The sequence below is a fragment of the Mobula birostris genome, chromosome 15 (genome assembly GCF_030028105.1).
Source record: "Mobula birostris isolate sMobBir1 chromosome 15, sMobBir1.hap1, whole genome shotgun sequence".
Classification (NCBI taxonomy): Eukaryota; Metazoa; Chordata; class Chondrichthyes; order Myliobatiformes; family Myliobatidae; genus Mobula; species Mobula birostris.
In genome coordinates this window covers 64,740,988-64,764,147 of record NC_092384.1, presented here as the reverse complement: position 1 = coordinate 64,764,147, position 23,160 = coordinate 64,740,988, and the positions used below count along the sequence as shown (strand labels likewise).

The 23,160-nt window shown below is 43.5% G+C and overlaps 1 protein-coding gene across 1 annotated transcript; it reads right to left on the bottom strand.

Moving 5' to 3' along the window:
• Positions 1 to 720: 720 nt before the first annotated feature.
• On the bottom strand, positions 721 to 20,340 carry gins2 (GINS complex subunit 2). The gene is made up of 5 exons (XM_072279194.1): positions 20,196 to 20,340; positions 16,441 to 16,555; positions 8,959 to 9,058; positions 6,819 to 6,945; positions 721 to 3,132 (listed from the first exon to the last, which is right to left on the bottom strand). Exons 1-5 carry the CDS (start codon positions 20,283 to 20,285, stop codon positions 3,007 to 3,009), a joined length of 558 nt encoding a protein of 185 aa, XP_072135295.1. The 5' UTR covers positions 20,286 to 20,340; the 3' UTR covers positions 721 to 3,006.
• Positions 20,341 to 23,160: the final 2,820 nt, after the last annotated feature.

Sequence of the window (23,160 nt, the reverse complement as noted above, 5' to 3'; positions counted from 1 at the left end):
CACGCACCTTCCCCCAATTCCTGTTTACACGGCTGAAGATTATTAATTAGCCTTAGTCCATCCTGTCCAAAGAGGTTTAATTGGAATACCACAGTGAACAGCCAGCAAAATGAAAGACCTCACCCACCCTATTCACTCTCTATTCTCCTCTCTCCCATACAAACGCCTGGAAGCACATAACCCCAGGCTCAAGGACAGATTCTACCCCACTGTTATCAGATTCTTGAATGACAGGATGGATTCTTGGCCTCACGATCCACCTCACTATGTTCTTGCACTTTATAATTTACAAGCATGGCATCTTTCAGCAGCTTGCACACTCCATTCTACATTGCTACTGTTTCACCTTATTGTAGCCCAATGCACTGTGTAATGATTTGATCTGTATGAACAATATGCCAGACAAGATTTTCACTGTTGCTTGGTACATGTGACATTAATAAACCATACTTTTGACATTCATCAGCTTTCAGCATTTTGCAGGGCACATCTCACACAGAGGGATCAGTCCCCCCCCCCACCCCATTTCATTAGAACGAACTTCTGTCCAAAACAAAAGTCAGAACTAGACAGAAGTTTACTGGGAAATTAAGTTCCAGTGGATGGGATTACAAGTGTAAAAGACTTAATCAAATTTTTATGTAAGACACAAAAAAATCAGGAGAATTTAAAAGCCATTAACATGTTTAATGTTTAACACTGGGAAGTGCAAACAGGAAGATTTCACATACAGAGTCTTTCATATCCTCAGAATGTCTCAAAGCACTTTACAGCCAATGAATTATTTTGGAAGCTTATTCCCTAATGCAATGTACATTTAAAAAAAAAATGTAGGAGTGGAAACTGTTGCTGGTTTGCCTTTCCACTTCACAGCAAGAGTGACTCTTTGTAGCCCTCTTTCATCATTCCAGCATAAGGAAACCAGGATCACGACACCTCTGTGGGTAAACCAAAAATTGATTTACTCCACCACGGACACTGACTGCCCTGCTGAGTGTTTCCAGTTTTTTATATTCAGAATCCCTCCTCACCATCAGCACTCATAATGAACAGCTGTCTTTTTTGGAAATAGAAAAAAGGTGCATTTGTAAACAGACTCATCTCGGAATTACAGAAGGAATATATTCATTTAAAAATAGGCTCATTAACACCTATTACGGTCTGCATTTCCACAGAATTGGGAACAAATCAGATTGGATCACAAACGAAGCACAACAAGAATAAACATTGGACTGGGACTCCCGGTATCGAAGGGTTAATAATAACTGCCCTTCTGGATCTGGTTCATTACAGAAATGGTAAGACTTACACATAGCAAGACTGTAAGGGCAGTAATGCACAAATTTTAGAGTCAGAGTCATCAGTACAGAAACAGGCCACCAATTCTGCGACAACCATCAACCATCCTTTACATCAGGGATTTCCATCCTGGAGTCCACAGACCCCTCGGTTAATGGATGGGGTCCATGGCAGAAAAAAAATGGGAATCTGTGCTTTACATCAAAGGAAAATGAAGATAATATAGGATTATTCTCTTCACAACACCCCTCCCTTAGCAAACTCCACATAGACAGCAAACCCAAGGAAGATTAGGGACTGAGCCCTGTCTCTGGCACCACCAGGCAACGGAGTCTACTAGCAACATCAGTTTACTATCTCTATTTGATGGATATTGAAATTGTTTTGGACTATCAGGAACCAAAAGGCACATCCTTTGGGTTTGCAAGTTATGGTCCTAACCCCAGGTTAAGCTTCCAGTTTTCTTTCTTCACCACCCAAACTTGACAACACAGATTCTGTCACACAGCACAGCATCAGGCCCTTCAGCCCATCGAGCTGATGCTGACCATTGAGCACCCATTTACTCTAATCCTACACTGGGAGCTATAGGGCGGCAGGTCCATGAGCTGAAACTCTGCTCCATCCCTGTACCTTTGAGTCTGTTCCAAGCCAGTGGCAGGACGATGAGGAGTCACCAAACCGTGACAAACATGAAGACAAGGTCCTGAGTGCATCTTGGTAGAAAGATGGCAGGACGTGTTGAGAGAATGGTTCTAATACGTGCTTCAGTGATGAAGGTGTAGATTGCAAGAGGATGTACAGGACACTGGCTCAGTCACTACCAGAGTACTGCTGTCAGTTCTGGTGAAAGCAGGAGGTAGACATTGTATGCCAGGTTAAGCAATGACTTACTGCAGTGGTTCTGGCAAAGAGGAAATGCAGCTCACAAAGAAATGAATGGAAAAGTCGCAGTGAATCTTCTTGGTCGAGAGAAGATTCAGTAGATATGGAAAGAAATCATAAGATATAGAAGCAGAATTAGGCCACTTGGCCCATCCAGTCTGCTCTACCATTCAATCATGGCTGATTTATTATCCCCCTCAACCCCTTTCTCCTGCCTTCTCCCCATAACCTTTGAAACCTTTGCCCATCATGAAGGATTTAGATGAGGTAAATGGAGAGAAGCAGCCTCTATCTGCAAGCAGTTCAAGATCAGAGGGTCCTTCGTAACAGCCTGGGTCACACCACTAGCAGCATGTACAAGAAACTTGGCCATACCACTCCTGGAAAGGTGGTTTACCGAAAGAGCTCTTATTTCCTATTCCTAAGCAACAGGCTGGCTCTCTGCAGATGGACATCTGAATAATTAACCTAAAGATCTTCACAGGCAAGATACTACTGAGAAGAAACAGTGGAGATCATCAGGGGTGATAGGAAAAGTATAAACAAGAAGGGAAGAACTAAACTACCTAAAGGTTGACACAATGATAAATCCAACAGGGAATTTAGGAATTCTTTACATACTCCAGGAGCAATTGAGGCAAATAATACTTAAGGGAAGAGTAAGTAACAAAGGATTCATACAGAAGGAGTGAGATCACCTTGTGGCGAGCAGCCCATTTGGTGCATTTCTTTAAACAGAAGCAACTGCCTAATGTGCTTTCTCTGACCACTTCCCCACTCTCAAAACCTTCGTGGTAAAGCACCTCACAAAATGAAGGCACTTTAATAGTCTTGTGACTGAGCCCTCTCCCCGGGCTGCAGGTTGGTACAGAGTCTGTGCATCTGGTTCAGTGATTCTGTGAGGAAAGTCCCAATTGTGTTAATCTCCATTAGAGTGAGATTGTCCAGCTAGAGGCAGGGGAAGGAAGCAAAGAGAGAGGATGTGAACATTGATTAAAAACGTTCTCAACAAACAATTACAAAACATAAAAAGCCAGCTGTGGCTACATTTTACTGAGCGATTCACACAGCTATCTCACGCACAGGTGCCCAGAATCATTTAACAGCAGCTTCAGGAGAAAATGGAGATTCTATATTTCCACAGGACGCCGTGCTTCTCCAGTTGTGTCCTGAAACATCATCTGCCCACTCCTGTGTCCAACAGGAGAAGGCAAGGTGTCAGCTAAAGGTCATCTCTCAGTGATATCTTGTAGTTTGAGAACTGCACATCTCAAGGACAGCTGTCAGACCAGGGTTCCAAGCATACAACATCACAGACAGTGCTCTGAGCACAAAGTCAAGTGTGTAAGCCAAGGGAAAGAGGGAAACCCATGCGAGGCTCTTGGATAATCCCTCACCTCAACCTCACGGCGACTGGATAAGGAAGTTCCATCATTCCAGACGAGAGTTTAAAGGAGCAAGAAGAGTGGGGAAATAATACATGAAAATTTGGGACAAAAAGTGATGCCAACACTGTGATCTTGTGGATTTGACTGATTTCTGTTCCCCCATCACCCTCTGCCGTTTACAGACAGATGGGAAGCTGTGTTCTTATCCAGAATTCTAGCGGCGGACACAGTGCTGTTAAATCAGGAAGTCTGGGATTTTAACTCTAAACAAGAAGGAACCTCAATGCAGCTCCCGACTGGAATGGCGTGCAGAGTGGAAGGGGACGTGAGAAATGGCGGCTTTCTACTTTGGGCTCAGACACCAACTGCTGCACCTGGTTATCTGGCGAAGGCCAGTCCCCTTGGCTGCTTTTAAGTCCCTTGATCACCACGGGTCAGCAAAAATTCGTATTACGTTGCTGTATCTTCTGCCAGGTTTACAGAACGTTTCAGCACAGTAAAATCGACCCACAATGTTGTGCTGCCCTGTTAGCCTACTCCAAAATCAATTTAACCCTTCTCTACCCTACAGCCCTTCATTTTTCTTTCATCCATTTAAGAGTCTCTTAAATGCCCCTAATGTATTTGCCTCAACCACCACCCTGGGAGAGTGTTTCATGAACCATGTAAGAAACTTACCTCTGATAACCCCTCTACACTTTCCTCCAATTACCTTAAAAGTATGTCCTCTCATAACAGCCATTGCTGCCCTGGGAAGACGACTCTGGCTGTCCACTCTACCATATTGTACACCTCTATCGAGTTGCCTCCTTCACTCCGGAAAGGAAAGCCCTAGCTTGCTCAACCTTTTCTCCTGAGACACCGCTTCTGATCCAGGCAGAACAGTGCACCCCCTCTAAAGCTTCCACATCCTTCCTATAGATGAGGTGACCAGAATGGAACACAATGCTCCCAGTGTGTTTTAACAAGAGCTGCAACATTACCTCGTGGCTCTTCAACTCAGTCCATAACCATCCTATCAACTTGCGCAGCAACTTTGAGGAATTGTCCCCTCCGCTCATCTGCTGGGACACTGGTCACAGGCAACAAGTGTCCTGTGCAAAACACACAAAATGCTGGAGGAACTTGGGTCAGGCAGCATCATTTGCCTCCATAGCCGCTGCCTGACCTACCGAGTTCCTCCAGGATTCTGTCTGTCTGTGTTGCTCAAGAATTCCACCATCTGTTGAATACATTTTGTGACCAATTGTCCTGCAGTGCTTCAGGGTATTGAAGATGCAAGAGAGTTCTGACAAGCTATTCAAACAATGGGAAAGGAAAGGGTTACAACTAAACTCAGGACCCTATATACCCATGTAGCATGAGGGTCAGTAATCAGTGTTCTATGCTCCTTTTCCCTCAACCGAAACTGACCCCTGTTTGCGTCCCTGTCACTTTATCCTCAAGTCTCCCTCAGGCTCCCACTTCACTCTCCTCAGCATCTTCTCAGGGCCATTCCACACATCTGCCTAAACTGTCTGCATGGCAACAGACTGGATCATGTGATAAGCCTCTGGTGCCGGCAACAGCACCACAAACTGTTGAATCGTACACAGCCTCGGTGCAGAAACTGCTCAAACCCGACTCACCGGCTCCCCCTCCAGGCTGCCAGCCAAATAGCTGCTAAAGATCACCAGCCGGGGAAAAGAACCCCAGGGCTGCTCAGCGAGGTGTCCACACATACCAGGTTCACGTTCTGCTCACTGTGCCAACCCAAAATAAGATCTGGCGGCACACAAAGTACTCATTCACCTACTGATAACCAAAACTCCCGGTATATCTATCAGGCTCCTCTACATTCTTCCCCTGCACCAAGACTGTGACTTTATCTCACTGTTACACATTAGCCTGTTTCTAGTTGTCTCATTACAGGAAAAATATGGAAGCTTTAGAGCGGAGATTTACCAGGTTGATGCCTGAATTAGACAGCATGTTTTATGAGGATAAGCTGACTGAGCTAAGGCTTTTCTTAGAGATGAATGAGAAACAATTTGATAAAGGTGTACAAGACGATAAGAGGCATAGATCGAGTAGGCAGCCAGAGACGTTTTCCCAGGGTGAAAATGGCTATTACAATGGGGCATAACTTTAAGGTGTCTGGGGGAGAGTGTCAGAGATAGGTGTTTCTTTTACACAGAGTGGTAGGTCTGTAGAACACACTGCCTGGGGTGGTGGTAGAGGCAGAAACATTAGGAGCATTTAGATAGGCATACGGAGGGAAGGGTTAGATTAATTTTAGATGAGATTTAAGGGTTGATACAACATCATGGGCTGAAAGGCCTTTACTGTGTTACTTTCCATGTTCTGTCTGTGGTTCCTTGCTTGCTTGCAAAACACACATAACATCACAATGAATCCTGGTGAAGTGCCTCAGCCCAAACTGTTGAATGTTTGTTTTCCACCACAGATGCTGCCTGACCTGCTGAGCTCCTCCGGTATTTTGTGTGTAATTCAATAACCCTAGGAAGGCAGGGTGGAGATACGTCTCTACCAAAGGAGGTGCAAGGCGCTCCTTCCCTCTGCTAGCCTACAGGTCACCCTTAGGCAGTGCTTAGCCCCGGATCAGGGTCACGAGAAGCCATGGGAGCGGGCTGTATGGGCAGCTGGTGCGTATCACAGGTCCATGACCACTGACACCACGCAGACACTCTCTGAAGATTATTGATAATGGCTGGAGTCACTAGCATGTAAAGACACTGCCCACAAGAAGGCGATGCTGTAGAAAAATTCGCCAAAAATGATCATGATCATGGAAAGACTACGATCGCCCACGCCATACAGCACAGCACAAAATGAACGAATGAACATATTCTATAACCATCACCTTGTCTAAGCAGCACTGAGGGAGTCAGTTTGCCAGGATTGCCGTCACCAGCACCACCACAGGGCAATTGTGTTTCAAACAAAAGAAATGCTGACCTTATATTATCTCATAGGAGAGGGCATTCGGCCCATTAAACCCATGCCTACTTCTGCAAGAATAGCCCTTCCAATTCCATTCCCCAACTACTTCTGCTGCAAATTAATCTCATGCCCATCCAATTCCCTTTCGAAAAACCCCACTGATTCACCATATAGCTGGTGTGTTCTCATTCATAATTACCACTCAACATGAATATTTTAAAGATCCCTTTCATCCCCCCTATCCCCATTCGATCGATACATTTCCAAGCTGTGGGCAGCAAGATTAAGATTTAAGTCTCCTACCTTAGCGTGCGCCTCCTGCTGATTCACAAAGTTATCCGCAGACAACCGGAGCTTTGCAATCCGGGTATCCCAAGTATCCTTGATTAAGGTCCTGATTTCGTCGGCTTTGGGAATGTTGTCTGAGGCGCTGGAGAAGAAAAACAAACTTAGCCTGGAGATGTTTTGCCACCATTTGGAATCAGATAGCAACGCCAAGGCGCTATGGTAACGTAGCGGTGAGCATGACGCCATTACGGTTCGGGGTGTCAAAGGTCAGAGTTCAATTCTGGCGCTGTCTGCAAGGAGTTCGTACGTTCTCCCTGCGGCTGTGTGGGTTTCCTCCGGATGCTCCGGTTTCCTCCCAAAAAGATGTACCCATTAGTAGGTTAATTGGTAATTTAGGGTTAAACTAGTGGGTTGCTAGGCAGCACAGCTCATTGGGCTGCAAGGGCCTGTTCTGTGCTGCATCTCTAAATAAGATAAATAAATAAGCAAACAAGATGAAGAAGTGAATGATAATTTTTGGGATTTCAGCACAACTACACATCCACAGATCTGGATCCCTTGTTTTTTTTTGTGTAAATACCAATCAGACAGAATAGGGAAGAACCATTGACAGGCCTGTAGCACAGACACTCATTTTCTATATGAAAAAAAAAGTTCAGTGGGTTTCAGTACTTAAAGTTAAGAAACCACAGATCATTTCCCAGGATCTCAGGCAGTGCCCTGCCGAACTAAGCATCTTCAGTTCCAGTGCCTCTACTTTTGCTCCCCCCCCCCAACTTTATTGAGAGGTTATTGGGCAGGGGTGGAGGGGAATACAAAAGGCATGTCTGATCAATGGTTAGGGTGAAATCTATCTCTCACCACCAGCTCAGAATCATGGGAAACAAGTTTGAGTCTTTGTCCTGTGTGAATCTGCCCCAAACAAGCTGACAGGACTGGGTTTTGTGCAAACCCGAAGCAGTTGTACTTAACTTCACACCTATTATTGAAGTCAGACTTCTTGGCAGCTGCAATCCCCTTTAAACATGGTATCATTCATCAGAAAACAAACCGAGGAAAAGGTGACAGCTACAACGCCATCGGCAGTAAATTTCATCACTTTCTGGTGAGGGTGATATAATGTTCTTTGAGGGTCTGAGACCTGAAACATTCACTGTTCCTCTTTTGAAAGATGCCTCCTGACCCACTGATTGTTTGCATTTTGATTTCAGATTTGCAGCAATCTGAATTTTTTTTAATATTTCAATTGCATCACGAGAAAGGAATCATCACATAGGGCAATTTACAATGTCAGAGGTCATAAGCTTAAACTCCAGATCTTGGGTCAATTTCCAAAGACATCGCGAATGCTCAGTAGAATACTGAATGGCATGAAGACAAGGGATTAGCTGTTTCGAATGACATTGCAGTCGTACTGCGATCACGCCAGTCAACTACGATGTTCTCCTAAGGAGCTAACCTTAATGGAGAACATCCGTGTGCAACTTTGTTTAACATGGTGAGGCTGACGCAAAGGGAGGCACCACACAGTCCTTCGCAGTTCGAGGTCATGGAATACAAGGCGACTGGTGACTCTTCATAGTCGGACTTCCTCCGACTTCAATGCCATTCTGTCACCATCTTCCGCCAGCTCCACCAATGAGATCTCGGTTGGATCACTGTTTGTCTGGAACCTCACCTTGACTTTACTGTCACGGGTAGTCCTACCAGGAGCTAAACTCCAGATAGTTTTACTGTCCTAGCACGAGCTAAGCTCCAGACAGTATCGCTCTTGGGATCTCAGGAACTTAAGCCTCTCTACCACAGTGATCCACGGTGCCTTGTCATGGAACAGCAGAATGGTGTGTAGTCTGAGAAAATGGAAATGCAATATTCTTTTTTAATATTCTTCAAAGACCCGGTTCAGTGTGAAGCTTGTACTTAACTCAGACAAGACACCCAGCACCACCCACAAAATGTGTGCATGGCTTGGATTTCCAGCATCTGCAGATTTTCTCTTGTTTGAGATAGGTTACCCAGCGCCACAGATTGGGGGTGGTGGCAGATGCAAGGAGCCATATGTTAGCGTGAAGGCAACAATATCAGAAGAGAAACTGAAGCCAAACTAAAAAGGTGCATGCTGCACTTACTGTGGCAGATTGAGTATGTTACTTACTGATTCAACAGCAACTTTGTCAGTTCCATGTAATGTGGGCTAGGCATTGGGGTGAAAGTTTCTTCTTTACGCTCCTGTTCCCTGATTTGCTCGAGTTTTTCTGAAGGAAAGCAGAAAGTTTGCTTAACGGTATGATCAGTGGTCTAGTCAAACCCAATTCAAATTTACATGCTGTATTCCAGGTGAAAACAAGATCACAGAACCCTCAGTTAACACCATTCTTGTCTCAGGAGGTTGTTCCAGAATAACTGATAGGAGCAGAATTAGGCCATTCAGCCCATCAAGTCTGCTCTGTCATTCCATCATGATTTATTCTTCTTCTCAACCCCACTCTCCCGCCTGACAAATCAAGAACCTATCAACCTCTGCATTAAATATATCCATTGATCTGAGCTCCACAGCAATCCTGGGCAATGAATTCCACAGATTCACCACCCTCTGGCTAAAGAAATTTCTCCTCATCTCTGTTCTAAATGAATGCCCCCTGTATTCTGAGGCTGTGCCCTCAAAAGACTGACCCACTATAGAAAACATCCTCCCACGTCTACTCTCGGTCTTTCAATATTCAAAAGGTTTCAATGAGATTCCCCCCCACCCCCATCTTCTAAATTCAATCAACTACAAGCCCAGAGCCATCAAATGCTGCTCATACATTAACCCTTTCTTTCCCAGGATCATTCTCATGACCCTCCTCCAGACTCTCTCCAATGTCAGCACATCTTTTCATAGAAAAAGGGCCCAAAACTGCTCTCAATACTCCAAGTATGGTCTGACCAACGTCGCATAAAGCCTCAGCATTCTATCCTTGCTTTTATATTCTAGTCCTCTTGAAATGAATGCTAACATTGTGTTTCCACCAACTCAACCTGCAAGTTAACCTTTAGGGAACCCCACACAAGGACTCCCAAGTACCTTTGCACTTCTAATTTCTGAATTTTCTTCTTGCTCAGTAAACAGTCTACACCTTTACTCCTTCCAAAGTGCATGACCACACACTTCCCTGCTCAATATTCCAAGTGCCAGTTGTTTGCCCATTCTCCCAATCTGTCTAATTCCTTCTGTACACTCCGATTCCTCAACACTAATTGCCTGTCCACCTACCTTTGTATTGTCAGCAAACTTGGCTGCAGAACCATCAATTCTATCATCCAAGTCATTGACATACAAGGTGAAAGGAAGTGGTCCCAACACTGACCCCTGCAGAACACCCCAATCACCGGTAGCTAACCAGAAGAGGCCCCCTTTGCCTCCTGTCAGTAATCCAATCCTCTATCCAATGCTAGTATCTTTCCTGTAATACCATGGGCCCTTATCTTGTTAATCATGAGAGGCACCTGGTCAAATACCTTCTGGAAATCCAAGTAAACAACATCCACCCACTCCCCTTTGTCTATCCTGCTTGTGGCTTGCTCAAAGAATTAACAGATTTGTCAGGCGAGATTTATCCTTAAGGAAATCATACTGACTTTGGCCTATTTTATCATGTGCCTTCAAGTACCCCAAAATCTCATCCTTAGTAATAGACTCCAACATCTTCCCAACCACTGAAGTCAGGCTAACTGGCCCATAATTTCCTTTATTCTGCCTCTATCTCTTGTTAGAGTGGAGTGGCACTTGCAATTTTCTAGTCCTTCGGAACCACTCCAGAGCCTAGTGATTCTTGAAAGATCATTATTGATGCCTCCACAATCTCTTCAGCTACCTCTTTCAGAATCCTCTGTAGTCCCTCTGATCCAGGTAACTTATCTACCTTCAGACCTTTCCGTTTCCCAAGCACCTTCTCCTCAGTACAGGCAGCCCCAGGTTACGAACATCCAACTTACGGACAACTTGTACTTATGAACGGACTACCATAAAGCCTATTATATTGAAAATTTGAGTTTAAATACAATGGTTCGTAATAACGAACGCACACACTACTTTGTGACGCTCATGAAAACATTGCACGGCTTCAGCAGTTCATCGGCTTGAGGAAGGAGAACGCCATCCACCATTTTAAGTCGGATCACGTTGCTGTTAACACTGTGTTGAGTGTGTAACTTTGTATTTGGCTTAAATTTTTCCTCTTATTTACCCTTGTAACCATGCCTCCAAAGCGTAAATCCGATGCAGGTGCTGGTGATGCATCAAAGAAAAGGAAAACGATCACGATTGAATAAAGTGGAAATAAGAAAGTGATTGGAAAGAGGTGAAACGCCATCAGTCATTGGAAAAGCGTTAGGCTGCAGTCGGTCAACGATCGGAACAATTTTAAAGGATAAAGTGATGATAGCATTTGAGGGAGACCGGGACCTAAAAACTCCAGAACCGAAAAAGTTTTTGATGAAAGAGTTAGCTGAAGCCTTTCGTCTCATTGAAGCAGGGATGGCAAAGTTAGAGGAGCAAGATCCTAATACAGAGAGGTTCACCAAAGTTTACCGTACAGTTACCGAGGGCCTCAGCTGCTACAAGGCCATTTATGACGAGAAAAAGAAAAGCTCTGCATAGAAAGGTAAAATATAAAAGTAAACTATATACTAAGACAAACATTTGACTAACTGACGCTAAGTAACAACCGTATGTACCTGTTCCGACTTACCTACAAATTCGACTTAAAGACAGACTTAGGAACAGATCTTGTTTGTAACCCGGCAACTGCTTCACTTCTGTCCCCGACACACTCAAATTTTTGGTATACTACTGCTGTCTTCCACGGTGAAGACTGACGCAAAATACTTACTAAATTAGTCTGCCATTTCTTTGTCCCTGTTACTACCTCTCCAGTGTCATCTTTTATATTACTGGCTAGCTTACCTTCACATTTAACCTTTTCTCTCCTTATGGCTTTTGAATAGCCTTCTGTTAGATGATTTGGAAGCTTTTAAATACAAAACTTCCCACTAGTTTTTGCAATATTATGTGACCTCTCTTTTGCTTTTAAGCTGTCTTTGACTTCCCTTATCACGCAAGAGTGTCTCACCCTCCCTTTAGAATACTTCATCTTTGGGATGTATCTTTCCTACACCTTCCAAATTGCTCCCAGAAACTCCAACCATTACTGTTCTGCCAAATTCCCTGCTAGTACCCCTTCCAATCATCTTTAGCCAGCTCCTCTCTCATGTCTCTGTAATTCCCTTCTCTCCACTGAAACACCAATACATCTGACTTTAGCTTCTCCCTCTCAAACTGCAGGATGAATTCTATCGCTGCCTCCGAAGGGCTCCTTCACCGTGAGCTCTTAGTATTAGAACACACAACAGTACAGGACAGGAACAGGCCCTTTGACCCACGATGTTGTGCTGAATTAATTAAACTAGTAATTAAATGCCTAAGTAAACCAATCCTTTCTTCTTACAGAAAGTTTTATTCCTCCATTCTCTGCATATTCATAAACATGAGAGATTCTGGAGATGCTGGAAATCCAGAGTAACACACAAAATGCTGGAGGAGGTCAGCAGAGTTGACATTTCAGGCCGTGACCCTTCACCAGGATCCTTCTGATCAGGAGTCTTGGCTCAAAAAGTAAACGCAATACTCTGAAGAGGCAAGAATTTCAGGTTGAATACTGTGTATATTCTCTGATATTAAAATAAACTTTTGAACTATTTATGGAATCTGCCTCCAGCATTTTGTTTGTTATTCTGCACATCCACATGCCTGTCGAACAGCCTCTTAAATGCCTCTTTGTACTTGCCCGCACTACCCCGGCAGCACATTCCAGGCACCCAACATTCTATGCATTTAAAAAAACTTGCTCTGCGCATCTCTTTTGAACTGAACCCCTCTCACTTTCAGCATAAAAACCTGGTCCCACACTGCAGTGCCGGACTGTAGAAGGGCAACCTCTTTCAGAATAGACAGTAAACGGGGGCAGCAATCCACTCCTGGGCGGCTACACCAGGTCCTATGAAGAACAGCGGAGTCACCTTCGTGTCTTGGGCAGGATAATATTTGTTGCTCCAGCAACATCGTCACAAATATCTGGTCACCACCACATCGCTGCTTGGTGGAAGTATGAATAGCTGTCTGTATTACAAAGCACTGCAATGGTTTATTGTTTAGTCCTATTTTTGTCCTTTCTTTGAAAAATCTTGTAAATTTAAACATAAGTTATAGTTTTGCTCCTGGATGTTGTGTCTGCAAAGCTGCTCTGAGCACATTTATCATTGCCTCTGTGTTCAGTTACTTGTGCATAGGACAAGAAATTTGACTCGGCTTGAATGGAGACTTCAGAGCTACTTCATTTGCCTATAAAGATACTTTTGAGTCTGAAATAAAACTGTATAAATACATTTTCTTGCCTTCAGCGGACACATTAGATATGTAGAGCAGTAAAGGTGATTTAGTCAGGGCACTGGTGTCACTAACGTACTCAACAACAGATTGGGGGAGATCCTTTGCTCAAGGTATATATAAAGGAATGTATAGAGGTGCACATTCCTTTATCTGAAATTCCGATATCCAAAAACCGAAGTTTTTTTCACTAACAGCTGACATCACTCAGGTGTGACGTGGCAGCACTAGCAGAGGCCGCCAGACGTCAATTGTGGCTCAGTGCACCTACTGGTTACACGTGCATGTGCTGTTCGCTGATATTTTGTGTTCACTGTTGACTTTGTGTTTAATTTCACTGTGATAATGTCAAAAAGAGCCACAGATACCCCTATAGGTAACAATGAGAAAAAGAGAAGGAAGCATCTATCATTATCAATAACGCAGAAAGTGGAGTTATTGCAGAAGCTTGATCATGGTGTGTCTGTGCGGCGTCCTACTGAAGAAAATAGTGTCGGAACTACCACTATATATGATTTAAATAAACAGAAAGAAAAGTTACTGAAGCTTTATAGTGACAGTGACGTTCTACATTTATTCCAATAAGTCATTTACCATGTGTTTGATTCAGTTCATTTGAAGCTGTAATTTTTATGTTTTATTGAATGTTTTTGTTGGAAATAAAATTTTTTCTTGACATTATTCCCTAAACAATACAGTATAACAACTACTTACATAGCATTTACATTGTATTATGTATTATAAGTAATCTAGAGATGATTTAAAGTATATGGGAGGACGTGCGTAGGTTTGGTGTGCCGCCGGGTCCTAAAGTCCACCGCACTGAGACAGGTTAAATAAGGGACTTGAGCATACGTGTTTTCTGGTATCGGGGGGCGGGGGGGGGTCTGAAATCCGAAAAACTCTGAATTCCAAAATGCAACTAGCCCCAAGGATTTCGGGTAAGGGATTGTGGACCTGTACCACATTATAGCATGGTACAGGCCCTTTGGCCCATAATGATGTGCCAACTTTTTAACCTAGTCAAAGAAGAATCTAACCTACACAGCCCTCCATTTTTCTATCATTCAAGTGCCTATCTAAGAATTTCTTGCATGTCCCTAAAGTACCTGACACTATCACAACCCCTAGCGAGGACATTCCATGCACCACAAATTTCCTCTGACATCCCATTTATACTTTCCTCCAATCATCCTAAAACTAAGTCCCCATTTCTGCCTGGTGAAAAAGTTTCTGACTATCCACTTTATCCATGCCCCTTATCATCTTGTACACCTCTATCAACGTCTCTTCTCATCCTCCTTCACGTTAAAGAGAAAAGCCCTAGTTTACTTAACCTATCTTCATTAGACATGCCCTCTAGTCCAAGCAGTGTCCTGGGAAATCTCCTCCGCACCTTCTCCAAAGTTTCCAAATCCTTTCCATAATGAGGTGATCAGAACCGAACACAACATTCAAGTGTGGTCTAACCAGGGTTTTATCGAGCTGCAACATTACCTCGCGGCTTTTGAACTCAGTCTCCTGACTATTGAAGGCCAACACACCGTAGGTTTTCTTAACAACCCTATCAACTTGTGCGGCAACTTAGTGCAAGGTTGTTTCTAGTTTACGACTGTGCAGCTCTGAGGGAGTGCTGGCGTCTTCAAAATGAAATTTTAATCCAAAATTCTCATCTGCATCTTCACAGAGGGTATGAAAGCTCCCAAAGCACAACACTGAAAGTAAAAGTGTCTGCCAGTCAATAATTATCTCTCCAGTGTTAAAGCACATAATTATTTGAGAGATTTTTCTAATATTCACTGTTACATCACTTTTAAGCAGTACTTCAAACGTAATTTTCATTTATTTTATTTATAGATTTTGTGCGGAGTAGGCCCTTCTGGCCTTTCGAGTTGTGCCACCCATTTAACCCTAGCCTGATCACAGTACAGAGGACGGAGAGGAGGTCTGGCCCCTGTACGTGTACCACGCAGGCCTACCACTGTGTGGACACAGCCTGGTTCTCGTGAACCACACATCCCCAGCTACAAGTAAACAGCCCCACTGCCTTGTGGGCAGCCTTGGGGGGACACAAGCTGTGGGAGTCAACCCAGACAGCAAATCCGGAGTGGAGCCCCTAAGGCGGCTGCATGTCATTGAACATCCTTCCAGCAGCTCCTGCAGCCAAGTTAGTGCCAAACGTATTGCTTCATAAGCTTTCCTTTGGACCACACTGGTGAGGACGAAATGGGGATCTTGACGACTGGGCATCTGAGGATCTCCATACCTTCTGTCCAGGCTTGTGATGATGATCAACATCAGCCATTGTCCTTCCAGACAGACGGATGCCAGCCAACCAATCACAGTACAATTTACAATGACCAATTAACCTACTATCGGACTGTGGGAGGAAACCCATGCCATATTAGTAAACTGAGTACAGATAGCGCCAGAAATGAACTCTGAACTCCAAAGCTCTGAGCTTGCAGTAGCAACACGCTAACGCTACATTACCGAGGCACCCAAATAATGTGAAAACAGTTTACAAATGCACTTGCTTCCTTACTCAGGAATGGAGGATTTGTAACAATTACCACTGGATTGCACAGTACGATGGCACGCAAGGGAACATGAAAGTACACCCCAAACCCACTCAGCACCATCATTAAGGCAAGACAATTAATGAACAGCTTTCGCTCGACAGTTTTATTGCTCAGATCTACCAGCGAGCATACAATTCTCTCCCTGTCTGAATAAGGGCTCCAACTCTAAAACCTGGAAGCATGACAAGAGAATAAAGACTGTAAACATGTTCTCCTTCCATCAAATTAAGCAAAGACCGTGCACAATACAGCAACGCACACAAAATGCTAGAGGGACTCAGCAGGTCAGGCAGCATATATGGAAAAGAGAAAATAACCAATGTTACAGACAGAAACCCTTCATCAGGACTGGAAACGAAAGGGGAAGGAGTTATATAGCATTTTTTTTTTAGCACTTTTCACAACCAATGAGTGTAGATACTGCAGCAACGTAGGGGGGAAAATCACAACATTCAGATCTCAGTGGTAGTGGATCATCTTCTCTAGGGAAGATTGGGAGTGAAGATCGCTAACACCGAGTATCCATCCTTTGTTCCAATGGAAGTGTCTCTAGCTATAAACAGCATTTTAATGACATATTGTTTAAAAAAAAGTCCTCTCTAAAGCCCAGTCCATGAAAATAACTCACCTACATCCATCCAGTCTGGTGGTATGATTCTGCATTTTTGTCTCTGTTTTAGATTAATAGCAAGCCACACTGGTACATCAACAGGAAGCCCTGGATTGAAAGGTCCCAAATCCCCCTGGATAAGAACATCAAAATCACAACAAGTCAATAATTTTAATGCTTCCTAAGTTTAAACACAAAACTAAATACCATCAAAAGTAGATAAACCCGTCACTTCCTCCCCCCCCCCCACTAAATGAGTGAACTCTTTCAATATAATTGGCTGATGCACTTCATTCTCCGGAAAATAGTTTAATTATTCATGCAGTTGAATGCAAAACCACGTTAGAGTCACAAACAAGAGAAAACCTGCAGGTGCTGGAAATCCGAGCAACACGCACAAAATGCTGGAGGAACTCAGCAGGCCAGGCAGCATCCATGGAAAAGCATAAACAGTCGACATTTCAGGCCAAAACGTGGACTGTACTCTTTTCCATAGATGCTGCCTGGCCTGCTGAGTTCCTCCAGCATTTTCTATGTGTTAGAATCAGAATCAGGTTCAATATCACCAGCATATATTGTGAAGTTTGTTATGCTGCAGCAGTACCTTTCCATACATATAATCAATTTAAAGTAAATGATATATTAAATTGCATATATACATCTTAAAAAGTTAAATTAAATACGTAGTGCAAAAAGGGAAAAGAAAAAGTAGTGAGGGAGTGTTCATGGGTTCACTGCCCATTCAGAAATCTGATGGCAGAGAGAAAGAAGCCGTTCCTGAATCACTGAGTGTGCGCCTTCAGGCTCCTGTATCCTTGATGGCAGAAATGAGAAGATGGCGTGTCCTGGGTGATGGGGGTCCTTAATGATGGATGCTGCCTTTTTGAGACAACGCTCCTTGAAGATGTCCGGGATGTTGGGGAGGCTATGATGGAGCTGACTGAGTTTACAATTTTTGGCAGCTTATTTCGATCCTGGGCAGCGTTCCCCCTCGTCAGACGATGATGCAGTCTTAAAGCCAATCATTCTACAATTGCATTGACAAAATGATGAGAACACCAAACACTACAGCACAGGAACAGACCTTCAGCCCACAATGTCTGGACTGACTACAGTGCCAATTCAAACTGCACATCTGCAGCACCTGCCCTGTATTTGTCCATTCCTTGCCTGTTCGTGTATATATAAATGCCTCTTAAGCATTGCTGTTGTATCGGCTATCATTTTTTCTAGCAGGGTTTTCCCAGGCACCCTCCACTCCCTTTGTTTAAAAAACTAGATAAATCTCCTTTAAACTACACCCCCCCGTCGCTCCCAACACCTTAAATTTCTACCCCCTAGCATTTGACATTTCCACTCTAGGAAAGTAACTCTAAAAGGCTATCTAATCGATGCTACTCATAACTTTAACCACTTCGGTCAGCTCAACCCTCAGTCTCCAATGCTCCAGAAAAGACAATCCATGTTTGTCCAATCTCTCCTGTTAAGCTACAAAACATAAGTGCACAATTCAGCCATTCAGCCCATCAGGACTGCTTCACCATTCCATCATGGCTGATTTATTATCCCTCTCAACCCCACTCTCCTGCCCTCTCCCCCGTATCCTTCGACATCCTTACTAATCAAGAACCTATCAACCTTCGCCTTAAATACACCCAATGACTTGCCCTCCACTTCCATCTATGGCAATGAATTCCCCAGATTCACCACCCTCTGGCTAAAGAAATTCCTCACGTCATGAGCCCTGTAGGCCTCTGTGGCTTGCCATAGAATTTTGGGCCTCTGGGTTTCTCAAGTACTGTACCTGTATTTACTCAATATTAGAGCCATTATGTCCAGGTTTAATCTTGTCAAGTTAATTGTGAGTGTTTGGATGTTTCCCACATTCTATGATTATTTAAAATAACACTCGTTATACTCCGTAAGCAGAGTCCTGTGTGCTTGTGGAGATATGCTTTGTGGTGTTGCTTGGTTGTGCCCCTGATGCTTGTTGGTATTCCCATATAGAACCTCTTGTTTGCATCGCTGCATGAAGAGGCTGCTGTCCACTGCTCCTGGGCCGAGTTATTGTCAGCACCTACTGTGACCGAGGCTGTGGTCCGCTGTACTTTGGCTGAGTCGTTTCTGGTGCCCACTGTGACACGGTCCGCCTTCCTTTGCACTTGGGCCCAGTCCTGCGAGAGCTCACCGTGATACCTTGCCTCTGTTCCAAAGCAGAGTCCTTGTATTCTGCGGCTGTGCCCTCTGGTCCTAGACTCCTCCATTTCAGGAAACATTCTCACCTCGCTGATAACTTCAAATCCAGGCAACGTCTTGGTGAACTCTGTTCTATAGGAACGCAACAGAACTGCATATACTGCTCCAAATGTGGTCTAATCAAAGTTTTAGACATTACAGCTGTATAAAAAAAACACTTACACTGGAAAATCTGCAGATGCCGGAAACCCGAGAAACACCCACAAAATGCTGGAGGAACTTAGCAGGCCAGGCAGCAGCTACGGAAAAGAGTGCAATCAACCCTTCAGGCTGAGATCCTTTAGCAGTACTGGAAAGGATGAAGAAGGGAATTGGCCGTAAGGGCTGACTGCACTCTCTCTGTAACTATAACACTTTATTCTGCATTCTGTTATTACGTTTGTGCTACCTCAATGTAGTGATGTGATGAAATGATCTATGGATGGTCTTAGCTGGACCTTGACGCATGTTACAATAATTAATCTGTTTAATGAGTTAGTGTGAGTTAGCATTAGGAGAATTCTGATGTGATTTGATAGCCTTATGGAAGAGAGGATATTACAGGCAGTGGGTTGAAGGAGCTGGTCTGAGAGCACAGACTTAATGAAATCAATGGCCTCATTCCCTGGTGAAAAAAATTTAAAAATATATCTTTAATCAGGAGTCGAGGTGTTATCAGGGAACTATTACAATCAGCAAATTGATTACAAACCCAGAAGTAACCAAGTTTAATTCAAGTCTGACATACAAAACAAGACTAGCACAGTTACAAACAACAGGAATTCTGCAGATGCTGGAAATTCAAGCAACACACATCAAAGTTGCTGGTGAACGCAGCAGGCCAGGCAGCATCTCTAGGAAGAGGTACAGTCGACGGTTTCAGGCCGAGACTCTTCGTCAGGACAGTTACAGTTAAAACACCTTACAAAATCAAAGGTACATCACGAGTCATCTTTAGGTTGCAAAAACAAAAATCACTGAACGCTATGGAGCTTGCTAATGAACGCGACACACCACGACATTTAGTTACAAAAACAGATAAACCAAATTTTAAACACAAGAGAATCTGCAGATGCTGGAAATACAGAGCAACACACAAAAAAATGCTGGAGGAACTCAGCGGGTCAGCCTTAATCTACGTAAAGGTCGACGTTCCGGGCCAAGACCCCAGGTCCCGATAGTTTTCAAACATATTTGACAGACGCTTGATGAATTAATAATTAATTTAAATACAATTTGGATTTAAACAATTTACCATGTCCCTTGAACAATGCGCATATATGCAAAATCTCCATCTTCTTTGGGTGGTGGTGGTGTGTGTGTGTGGGGGGGGGTATTAGAGCAATTGTTGCTGATAATTTACGCAAAATTGGTCCTTTTAGTTCTTGATTAAATACCCTAGGCATCTTAAAGTGTTGCAAATTTATCTACAAAGGCAAGCAGTTACTGGAGACAGTCTGCAGCGTTACAGCACACACTTAGTTTAAGAATTACTGTATTAGGAAGCAGGCCAGCTACAGAAGCAGGCGGAGACTCACGGTAATTAAATAGATTTTATCCAGGCTAAAGTTGGGTATGATGGTGACAGTCTGCTTCTCCGCCAGAAACTCCACTTCTAAAGGGTCCATGCTGCTTGCGACGGAATCCGGAGATACCGCTGGAATCCCCAATCTTTGCAACACTTTCCCGCGCAAACGCAGCCCGTCATCAGCAGCGCTGTCACTCAACAGGTCTAGCCCGCCCCCTGTTTGCCAGTGTGTCCACTGAGCAGCAAGACCCGCCTCCTGGCTCACGTCACGCCCATCAAGCAAAAAGCCCCGCCTTCTGGCTACACGCCCCGCCCCCAAGCTGTAATTTGCTACGTATTTCAAGGCCATCAGATGTCTGGAGGGACTATAACCCCATGCACACTAGCTCACTGCTTTTTCTCTTTTTGAACTACTTATTTAGTTTATCTATACATATATTTCTTATTATTATTTATAGATCCATAGAACCATAGAACCTACAGCACAGAAACAGGCCTTTTGGCCCTTCTTGGCTGTGCCAAGCCATTTTCTGCCTAGTCCCACTGACCTGCACACGGACCATATCCCTCCATACACCTCCCATCCATGTATCTGTCCAATTGATTCTTAAATGTTAAAAAAGAACCCGCATTTACCACCTCGTCTGGCAGCTCATTCCATACTCCCACCACCCTATGTGTGAAGAAGCCCCAGCTAATGTTCCCTTTAAACTTTTCCCCCCTCACACTTAACCCATGTCCTCTGGTTTTTTTCTCCCCTTGCCTCAGTGGAAAAAGCCTGCTTGCATTCACTCTATCTATACTCATCATAATTTTATATACCTCTATCAAATCTCCCCTCATTCTTCTACGCTCCAGGGAATAAAGTCCTAAACTATTCAACCTTTCTCTGTAACTGAGTTTCTCAAGTCCCGGCAACATCCTTGTAAACCTTCTCTGCACTCTTTCAACCTTTATTTATATCCTTCCTGTAATTTGGTGACCAAAACTGAACACAATACTCCAGATTCGGCCTCACCAATGCCTTATACAACCTCATCATAACATTCCAGCTCTTATACTCAATACTTCGATTAATAAAGGCCAATGTACCAAAAGCTCTCTTTACGACCCTATCTACCTGTGACGACACTTTTGGGGAATTTTGTATCTGTATTCCCAGATCCCTCTGTTCCACTGCACTCCTCAGTGCCCTACCATTAACCCTGTATGTTCTATGTTGGTTTGTCCTTCCAACGTGCAATACCTCACACTTGTCAGTATTAAACTCCATCTGCCATTTTTCAGCCCATTTTTCCAGCTGGTCCAAGTCCCTCTGCAGTCTCTGAAAACCTTCCTCACTGTCTACTACACCTCCAATCTTTGTATCATCAGCAAACTTGCTGATCCAATTTACCACATTATCATCCAGATCATTGATATAGATGACAAATAACAATGGACCCAGCACTGATCCCTGTGGCACACCACTAGTCACAGGCCTCCACTCAGAGAAGCAATTCTCTACCACCACTCTCTGGCTTCTTCCATCGAGCCAATGTCTAATCCAATTTACCACCTCTCCATGTATACCTAGCGACTGAATTTTCCTAACTAACCTCCCATGTGGGACCTTGTCAAAGGCCTTACTGAAGTCTATGTAGACAATATCCACTGCCTTCCCTTCATCCACTTTCCTGGTAACCTCCTCGAAAAACTCCAACAGATTGGTCAAACATGACCTACCACGCACAAAGCCATGTTGACTCTCCCTAATAAGCCCCTGTCTATCCAAATGCTTGTAGATTCTGTCTCTTAGTACTCCCTCCAATAACTTACCTACTACCGATGTTAAACTCACCGGCCTATAATTTCCCGCATTACTTTTTGATCCTTTTTTAAACAACGGAACAACATGAGCTACTCTCCAATCCGCCGGCACTTCACCCGTAGACAGCGACATTTTAAATATTTCTGCCAGGGCCCCCGCAATTTCAACACTAGTCTACTTCAAGGTCCGAGGGAACACTCTGTCAGGTCCCGGGGATTTATCCACTTTAATTTTCCTCAAGACAGCAAGCACCTCCTCCTTTTCAATCTGTACAGGTTCCATGGTCACACTACTTGATTCCCTCAATTCCATAGATTTCATGCCAGCTTCCTTAGTAAATACAGACGCAAAAAACCTATTTAAGATCTCCCCCATTTCCTTTGGTTCCGCACAAAGCCGACCACTCTGATTTTCAAGAGGACCAATTTTATCCCTTACAATCCTTTTTCTCTTAATATACTTGTAAAAGCTCTTTGGATTATCCTTCACTTTGACTGCCAAGGCAACCTCATGTTTCTTTTAGCCCTCCTGATTTCTTTCTTAAGTATTTCTTATACTCCTCAAGCACCTGATTTACCCCCTGTTTCCTATACATTTCATACAACTCCCTCTTCTTCTTTATCAGAGTTGCAATATCCCTTGAGAACCAAGGTTCCTTATTCCTATTCAATTTGCCTATTCAATAGTTTTTTAAAATTATGTTTTGCAATGTACTACTGCTTCAAAGCAATAAATTTCACAAGATATTTAATAAATCTGATTCCAATTCTAACAAAATTTTTGACAATTGGCAGTATCTTGCATTTTCTTCAAATTAAATGTCCTTAAGCTTGTTCAACCTCACACGGGAACAGTGAACAATTCTAATTTTAAATGGGGAACTTAGAGAGCTTACTTCCTCCCCAAAATATTCCAAACCTCTCAAAAAACAACATATTTCTTTATTTCATGTATCTTAAATGAAGGTACCTTGTTAGGTCAATGCAAGCAAAGTAACTGATTGCAGATGCTGGAATGCAGAGCAACTAACAAATTGCTTGTGGAACTCAAAATCAGGATCAGAATTATCCCTGACATACGATATGAAATTTCTGTATTTGCAGCAGAAGTACAGTGCTAAGACATTCAGATCTATAAAATACTAAGGTAACTAAGAGTGGAAAAA